Below are 8,568 nucleotides of genomic sequence, written 5' to 3'. Positions count from 1 at the left end.
GCCAAGGAGTTATTACAAACAGTGCAGCTGCCGGTTACAGGAACTGTGGCCGGGCGGGCGTGGCTCTGCCGGCGGTCGCAAGGGCTCAGGCTTCGTCCGGTCTGGAGACTTGACTGCCCCCCCTTCTTTTTCTGGAGGGACAAAAAGACCAGATTTATCACGGCCATAAGAAATCATCCGAGCACTTAGCAGCTTCCAGCCCCTGGTTTGAGGGGAAGCTGGGGCGGTGGGGGCTGAGATGGGCTGGCCTACGGGGAGTGGGGGCTGGCCAGCTCCCGGAATCCCCCTTCCTGAGGCTGCTCAACCCACCAGGAGCCCGGGGAGGCTGCTGCTGGGGGAGGGGCTGTGGCTGGGAAGTGCCCCCGCCCCCTTTCCCCACTGCCCTCGCTCAGCAAGGCTTTTCTCCTGGGAGAGACAGAAGAAGCCCCAACCAGCCAGGACAGGCTGGGGATTTAGGCCTCAAGGTTGTTCTTGCGGCCCGAGATGTCCAGCAGCAGCAGGCTCCCCTCCCAGGCCCAGCCTATGCCCTGCAGAAGGGTATACCCCTCACAGCACCAGGTCCCCTCTCCCAGCCTGGTCCTCTAAGAGTGGCCTGGGCCACATGGTTTCACCCCTCTGATTTCCTTCACCCCTTGGTTTCCTTTCCTGCAAAATGGACAAAACGGGTGGCTTCCAGTGGATTCCAGGGCACCTGCCAGGCCTCCGAGGACAGCTCCAACGCGTAAGGGGCTCACCCCACAGGGGCGGCTGTGATGTTCTGCCCCCCCTCACTGGCCTCCTGGGCCCTGAGGATGGAACGGAGGGGCAGGCTCTGGAGCTTGAGGGTGTGGACCTCGGGGGCTTTGGTAGACGAGCCACCACTTCCCCGCCACGCCTTCAGTGCAAATCCCAGCGATGGGAGCTGTCGGTGATCAGACTCCAATATTCAAAAATAATCGGTGGGCCTGAATTTCCATACAATAACTGTCTTATTAAATCTAAATTTAATGTGTATTTGGAATCCTTAATTTAAAGTGTTACTGCGCCCACCATCTGCTCCACTCTCTAAATACAAAAGCAGCCAGCACATAACTCAGCGCGGCTGCGGAAAAGCGCGGTCCCGGGAGGGGCGCGCACCACTACTGCTGCTCCTGGCCGGCTCTCCCTGGGCAGCAGCACCCCAGGCACTGCAGAGCCAGGCTGGAGAGGTGTCTGCTCCTGACCCAGTATTCGAGGCTGCAGGAGCTCCGTGGCTGCCTGGCCCTCTACCCCTACCGCTGGGGCTCTGACAGGCCTGGACTCTGAGCCTCCCACCTGGATTCAGGCCGTGCCACCACCTGCCCGCCCTTCCCTCCTGTGTCCTGAACACCCTGCAGAGCCTGCTCCTGGCCATCTCCAGCACAAAGACTTCCCCTGCCGCCCTGACCACTGCCCTCTGCCTCCTCCCTGATCTGACGTGAGCCAGGGCCGCTAGGTGACCCCCTGGGGCTCCTTTCCTGTGAACTCACTGGTACCTATGGCTGCCTCTGCAGGGGCCACCCACGCTGGACCCTGGACTCTGAGCCGCCAGCCCTGGGTGCTTACAGAAATGCTTAGAGCCAGAATTGCTTCCCCGAGCATCGATACGGCCTGGAACAGCTCCCTTGCCTTCTCTGTAAGGGGGCATGGGGCTGCGAGGGGCTGGGAGGGGTTAGCCCAACATCTTTGGTGGCTTGAAAGGGCAGGGGTCTGCGGACTCTGCAGCCCCCTCCTCCCTGCCTGCTGGCTGGTCACCACCCCCCACCTTCTGTGGCCCTTCCTGGCCAAGTCCACCCCTGGCTTGGAAGGGAGGGTGGGCCCTGCCCGGGACCAGAGTACCCAAGGACAGCCCCTCCTGCACCAGGGAGCCCTCAGCCTTGGGCCAGCCCCTGTCACCCCGGCTCTTCCCTGTGATCAATAATGTCCCGTGGGCTGGACTCCCACTCCAGGCCAACCCCTCACCATGCCATCCTCTGCAGGATGAAGTCAGAGCCCTAGGAGGGGCCAGCAGTGCCCCTTGAGCCTGGAGTGGAGGCGAATGGAGTGGGGGCAGAGCCATGTCTCATCCCTGTGCCCGGGCCACTGGGGGCACAAATGTGCAAGGAGCCCACCACCCACCTGCCCATGTGCAAGCCCTGGGCATGCCAGACCCCACTCACAGCCAGCCCTGGTGAGGGCACCCGGCCCAGGTGAACCTCCCCAGCACCAGGTCCCCACACAGGGACAGTGGCTGGTGGAGGGCACAGCTGCACTGGCCTGATTCAGATTCTCATCTCAGCTCCACCACTCACTAGCTGTGAGGTGGCTTTTTTTCTAGCTTTTCTTTTTTTTTTTTTTTTTTTTTTTTTTTTTTTTTTTTTTTTTGAGACGGAGTCTCACGCTGTTGCCCAGGCTGGAGTGCAGTGGCGCGATCTCGGCTCACTGCAAGCTCCGCCTCCCGGGTTCCCGCCATTCTCCTGCCTCAGCCTCCTGAGTAGCTGGGACTACAGGCGCCCGCCACCGCGCCTGGCTAATTTTTTGTATTTTTTAGTAGAGACGGGGTTTCACTGTGGTCTCGATCTCCTGACCTTGTGATCCGCCCGCCTCGGCCTCCCAAAGTGCTGGGATTACAGGCTTGAGCCACCGCGCCCGGCCTTTTTCTAGCTTTTCAAAAATTGTGGTAAAATGCACAAAACACAGGTTGCCATTTTAACCAGTGCAAACTGTATAATCCAGTGGCATTAAGTACATACATAATATTATTGTGCAACTACCACCATTATCTAGTTCCAAAACCTTCTCCCACAAAGGAAGCCCCAACCCCATTCAGCAGCCACCCCTACACCTCCCTGGCCACCGCCCCAGGTCCCAGCCACCCCCGTCCACCGTCTGTCTCCACAGGGTCGCCTGCTCGGGGCCTTTCGTATCAATGGAGTGGGGCCGCACACACCTTCTGTGGCTGCCTTCCCTCACTTAGCAGTCTTTCCAAGGGTCATCCGCGCTGTGGCTGTGAACATTCGTGCACACATTGTGCCAGGAGGGAGCGACCAGGTCACGTGGTGATTCTGTGTGTAACTTTTTGAGATCTGTTTCCACAGGGTCTGAGTGCGCCATTTGACATCCTCATTGACCATAAGATCTGGAGCCCCTGGGCCGGGCACGGTGGCTCACGCCTGTAATCCCAGCACTTTGGGAGGTTGACGCAGGCGGATCACGACGTCAGGAGATCGAGACCATCTGGGCTAACACAGTGGAACCCCGTCTCTACTAAACAAAATACAAAAAATTAGCCGGGTGTGTGGCAAGCGCCTGTAGTCCCAGCTACTCGGGAGGCTGAGGCAGGAGAATGGCATGAACCTGGGAGGCGGAGCTTGCAGTGAGCCGAGATGGAGCCACTGCACTCCAGCCTGGGTGACAGAGCGAGACTCCGTCTCAAAATAAAAAGATTTGGAGCCTCTGGAAGCCACGACGTTCCCATCTGCTAAATGGGAATCATAACCTCTGCAGCACGTGAGGAAGCGCGAGGGAGAGGATGGGGTCTACTTTGCCGAGGGTGCACGCCGCGGCTCTGTCACCACGATGACCCACGAGCCTGGTCTTTGGAGGAAGCACCAGGCCTGTTCCACCATCTGCACGTGCTGACGCCAGGTGAGCTGTGGAACTGAGCAGAACCAAAGGGACTCCGATGGAACGGCTGAGGGCACTTCCGGCCCCGAGGCTCTGCTGAGCCGCTGTGAGCCCATGCTGGGCGGTCACGCCTGTCTCAGCTTTGTAGCAGCAGGTCTGGCCTGATGCTCCAGGAGGCTGCTTCGTTCTTGGCTCGGCCCGTGGAAACCATGAGAATTGGAGGTCCTGTGTGGGGCATCTGCGATGTACCAGCCACAGAGCTCGGGGCACACAGTAGCGTCTCAGGAAATACTGAATGGACACTGTTTTCCAATTTCCGTGACACATCTGTAAGATGGCAATCGTGATCCCATTTTACAAAATCTTAGACAAGTTAAGTGACTCTGAAAGTCCCCCAGCCAGGAGATGGAGCTGGGACCCGGTCTCAGGCCCACCTGGCTCCCGACGGCTAGGCCGCTGCACACACGTGTGCGGGTTGCTACTGCACAAGGGCACTCGGCTGAAGGGGAGGAAGGGGCGAATCTCCATTCCCCATCCTTTCTCCCTCCCCACCACCACATGCCGGGCACTGCCTCTGCCCAGGGGCTCCTTGTGATTGTCACAGAAGGCCGAGTGGTCTGGTGGGTCCGGGGCCCATTCTGTGCTGCTGGCTCACCCTCCACACAGCAACACCACGGGAGCCGTTTCCACGGGCGCTATTTCCAAGGGCACTATTTGCCTCTGTTGTGTGACAAGGGTGGGGGCCGGAGAGAGGCCTGCATCCCTGACCAGAGCCCATGAGGGAGAAGGCAGCACAGAACCGCACCGGCCTCCGTGTGGGGCTCAGGCTGCGGTCGCGGGCCCTCCGTGTTCTGGCTTCCAGCACGGGAGCAACAGAGGGGATCCTGCTGTGGTCAGTCCTCCCTTGCCAACCGGGGAGGTGGTCATTGTCCCATACAGAGAAGGAGACTGAGGCTCAGGGTGGCCAGGACGTAAGCCCAGGACCCTTGCCCTTCATGGTCCTCTCCACTCGACCCGCCCATCTTGGGTAATTGTGGTGTTTGGATCCAGCTCTTTCTCGGTGTTTTGGCACAGAATCCCCCAGTGAAATCCTTCAGGGGGCCCAGCGTGTGTGTCAGGCAGCTGAGCTTCCATCTGGGCTAAGCAAAGTCTGCCTGACCAGGCGTTTCCTGGGGTGTCCTACACTCAGGCACTGCTGTGTGCTCTGTAAAAATGGCCACTTTGAGCCCCCCCCATACCTTGCTGGTGAGCACCAGCATTATCCCATTTTACAGAGGTGAACACTGGGGCTGAGAGGAGCTGAGCTACACACCAAGGCCAAATGGGGAGCACCCCAGGGACCCCCACGCCTCCCAGCCCGAGGCCCGGGCCAGCACTGCGCTGGGCACAGCTGTGCAGCCTCCCCACCCCCTCAGATCCTCTCTCCAGCATTTCCCCGGGAAGTTGTACATGTTTTTACGGAGCTGGTTCTCCACCCGGATCACAGCCGCGGTCCTAGCGGTAATTGACTGCTCTCTAATCAAATTGATTTCCATTCCAGTGAGTCCTGCCGTCCTCTCCATTCCAGGAACGCTGTTCTAGCAGGCGGAGCTCCGTACAAATGCACCATCAACCTGCAGAACGCAGAGCGCACCACGGTCCTCTCTGCCACCCAGTGACAGCTAAATGGCCTGAGGGCTTAGGCCTGGCCACTCACTGATGCACTCCCACTGGGGAGAGGCACACATCCCGGGCTCATCAGCATCTGACAGGAGGGCTTGGTGCGTATTCGGAGTGGGTCAGAGTGTGGGATTTCTTTCCCATCGAGTCCCACGGGAGCCTCGCCTGTCCCCACTTGGCTGGGGCTGGCCCGGCCATTGCCTTCCGTTCCTGCAGTCCCGGCTTCTCCTCTTAGCTGTGGCCCAGCGTGGAGCTGGCTGGTTCCTCCTTCTGCACACTCTAGCCCGGGACTGAAGCCCCTGGAGTTTCCACATGGGCTGACCCCAGAGTCAGCTCTGTTTAGGCTGTTTCTGGGTCTGCTCGGACCACCGCCTTGGGGGTACAAGAAGGAGGGGGTGGTCCTGAGGCTGTGATAGTCCAGGGCCCTGTGGTTCCTGGCATCTGTGTGGAGGGACAGACCCGAAGCCCATCAGGGCTGGCAGGGACATACATACTCAGCCTCCTTCAGGTGGGCGAGGAGAGGGGTGGCCTGCCCAAGGCCCCAGGATCCCTGCCGCCCAGCTCCTGGCCTGGCCCCACCACCTGCACCCTCAGGTGGTGCTCCCAGATGCTGGAACAACTTAGGGGGGGTGCCTTGTGCAGATGGGGGACCTCCTGGGACTATCCAGGCCTTCCTGGGTGACCACACCTGTGGGTAGAGTGATGGGGTCTCCAGGTGTCTCCTCCTCTGTCCCATCAGAGGGAGCCTGAGTTTTAAAGCCAATGCAGCACTCCCTCAAAGCTTCACGACTGACCACAGTGGCTCCCAAGCCAGGGACTCTGACGGGAGGTGACCCCCATTCCTCCTCCCCTGGGTGCGAGAAGCTGGAGCCCGGTGGGGTGGGCATACAGAGAACCAGGAGGAGCAGGAGGAGCCTCTGTGGGTTCCCCTGGCGCTATCAGGAACCGAGGCTGCCAGCCCCGCCACTCCAGGGTGGCACAGGTGCCTCTGGGCTGGCTCCAGAATCCTGCCAGCCCCTCTGTGTGCCCGGGCCTGGGGGCTTCTTTCTGCCACAGCCACTGTTACCATGGAGGAGGGACACTGTCATCAGCTTCCTGCCCCCTGGCCAGCACCTGGGCTAGGTTGGCACTGGAAGTGCCACACGCTCACATCATTCACACGCCAGGTGAGATGCCAGCTGGGAGCAGGGCTCCCCAGGCCTCGTTCACAAAAAGCGTGGGATGCCCCTGCTGGCCCTTGGCTGCGGCTGCCAGTTCTCACAGCCTCAAGACTCTGATTCCAGAAACTGAAACCAGAACAGACAGGTGCTACCCAGGGACCTCCCCCAGCCCTGGGACCTCTGTCATGGGCCCCCTGTCCCTTCTGATGCCGAATCCAGTCACCAGTCTCCGACTCTGTGGTCATGCCTGGCTGTTCCGGGGCAAGCAGACTGCTGGTGCCCCCAAGGCCCCTGCAGCGGCTCTGCTGTGACTTGGCCTCTGGTGGCACAGAGATGGGCCTAGAGCAGCCCTGCCCCCAGGCAGTGGGACCCTCTCTCTTCCCATCCCTCCACTGCGGGCAGCTCTGGGGGGATGGGAAATAGTTTTATTTATTTTTATTTTTATATTTTTTTGATGGAGTCTTGCTCTGTTGCCCAAGGCTGGAGTGCAGTGGTGTGATCTTGGCTCAATGCAGCCTCTGCCTCCCGGTTGCCTAACCATGCCCAGCTAATTTTGTGTTTTTGGTAGAGATGGGGTTTCACTACGGCTGGTCTCAAACTCTTGACCTCAAGTGATATGCCTGCCTCGGCCTCCCAAAGTGCTGGGATTATAGGCATGAGCCACCGGCCGGGAAATGGTTTTAGTGCAAATGCCATAAGCAAGGCAGAGGCTGGGAGGCAGTGAGGCCCACACTGTCAGCAGCCAGGCAGGGGCGGCCCAGCCATGCCCCGGGCCCCAGGGTGCTTCGTCCTCCCCTGCTCAGCAACCCGACCAGCCAAGGCTTCCGAAACCCCGTTATCAGCAGACCCAGATCTCAGGTGCCAGCGTCAAAGAGAAAAACGCATCCTCGGAGGAGGATGCCAGATGAGTGGATATAGAAACTCCAAACTTCAGGCCTGGCGCGGTGGCTCACGCCTGTAATCCCAGCACGCTAGGAGGTCGAGGCAGGCAGATCACCTGAGGTCAGGAGTTCGAGACTAGCCTGGCCAACATGGTGAAACCCCATCTCTACTAAAAATACAAAAATTAGCCAGGCATGGCGGCGGGCGCCTGAAATCCCTGCTACTTGGGAGGCTGAGGTGGGAGAATCACTTGAACCTGGGAGGCGGAGGTTGCAGTGAGCCGAAATCGTGCCACTGCACTCCAGCCTGGGTGAAAGAGCGAAACTGTGTCTCAAAAAATATAAATAAATAAATAAAAAGAGAAACTCAGAACTTCTCTTGGGCCAATGCCCACCCCACAGCAATGTGACAGCCACAGAGACCCAATGAGCTGGGAAGGCCTGCAGGAATGGTACAGGGCTCCGTGGTGAACAAGGAGAAGCATGCATGTGGCCGGGACAGGCACAGGATGGCTGTGGACGTGGGAGTGCAACCGCTGACTGAGATTTGCTACCATACAGGTCAGAAGAAGGTTTTTTTTCTTTTTCTTTTCTTTTTTTTTTTTTTTTGAGACGGAGTCTCGCTCTGTCGCCCAGGCTGGAGTGCAGTGGCCAGATCTCAGCTCACTGCAAGCTCCGCCTCCTGGGTTCACGCCATTCTCCTGCCTCAGCCTCCTGAGTAGCTGGGACTACAGGCGCCCGCCACCTCCCCCGGCTAGTTTTTTGTATTTTTTAGTAGAGACGGGGTTTCACCGTGTTAGCCAGGATGGTCTCGAACTCCTGACCTCGTGATCCACCCGTCTCGGCCTCCCAAAGTGCTGGGATTACAGGCTTGAGCCACCGCGTCCGGCCTTTTTTTTTTTTTTTTTTTTTTTAAACACTCATCCATCTGGTAAAAAAGGAAACCATTCGTAAGCCCCAGTGTTGGTAAGGGGGTGGCATACGGGCACATCTCCAGCGAGGACCGTGGATCCTCTCGGGCAGGCAGTGAGGACACCTCCACCCCAGCGCTCCCATGAGCCCGGCAAAGGGAAGCTGAGCAAAGATGCGCGGAGCACCCCGATCTGGACGAGGCCTGCAGACCACAAACGCCGGAGGCAGCGAGTGTGCAATTTTTGGTCTGTGTAGTCTCTGCACACAAGTCTGTGCTGCATGAGGAAAAAGCCAGGTCTCTCCACCAGAGAGTGTGGGCCGACCTCTCCGGGCAGAAGGGATGCCCTTACGGC

The 8,568-nt window shown here is 59.1% G+C and overlaps 1 protein-coding gene across 2 annotated transcripts in view; it reads right to left on the bottom strand.

The window, feature by feature from the left end:
- Nucleotides 1-2,681: 2,681 nt before the first annotated feature.
- Nucleotides 2,682-8,568, bottom strand: part of NACC2 (NACC family member 2) — a 111,770-nt gene continuing 105,883 nt past the window's right edge. For both annotated transcript variants that reach the window (XM_065529840.2, XM_074016019.1), the window contains exon 8: nucleotides 2,682-3,930. In XM_065529840.2, the coding sequence (XP_065385912.1) occupies nucleotides 3,740-3,930 (191 nt within the window). In that variant the 3' untranslated portion in view covers nucleotides 2,682-3,739. The remainder of the gene's footprint in view (nucleotides 3,931-8,568) is intronic.

This window comes from Macaca fascicularis, chromosome 15 (assembly GCF_037993035.2).
Source record: "Macaca fascicularis isolate 582-1 chromosome 15, T2T-MFA8v1.1".
In the NCBI taxonomy this organism is placed as follows: Eukaryota; Metazoa; Chordata; class Mammalia; order Primates; family Cercopithecidae; genus Macaca; species Macaca fascicularis.
Note: the sequence above shows the minus strand (reverse complement) of the source record. Positions and strands in the feature narration are given on the sequence as shown.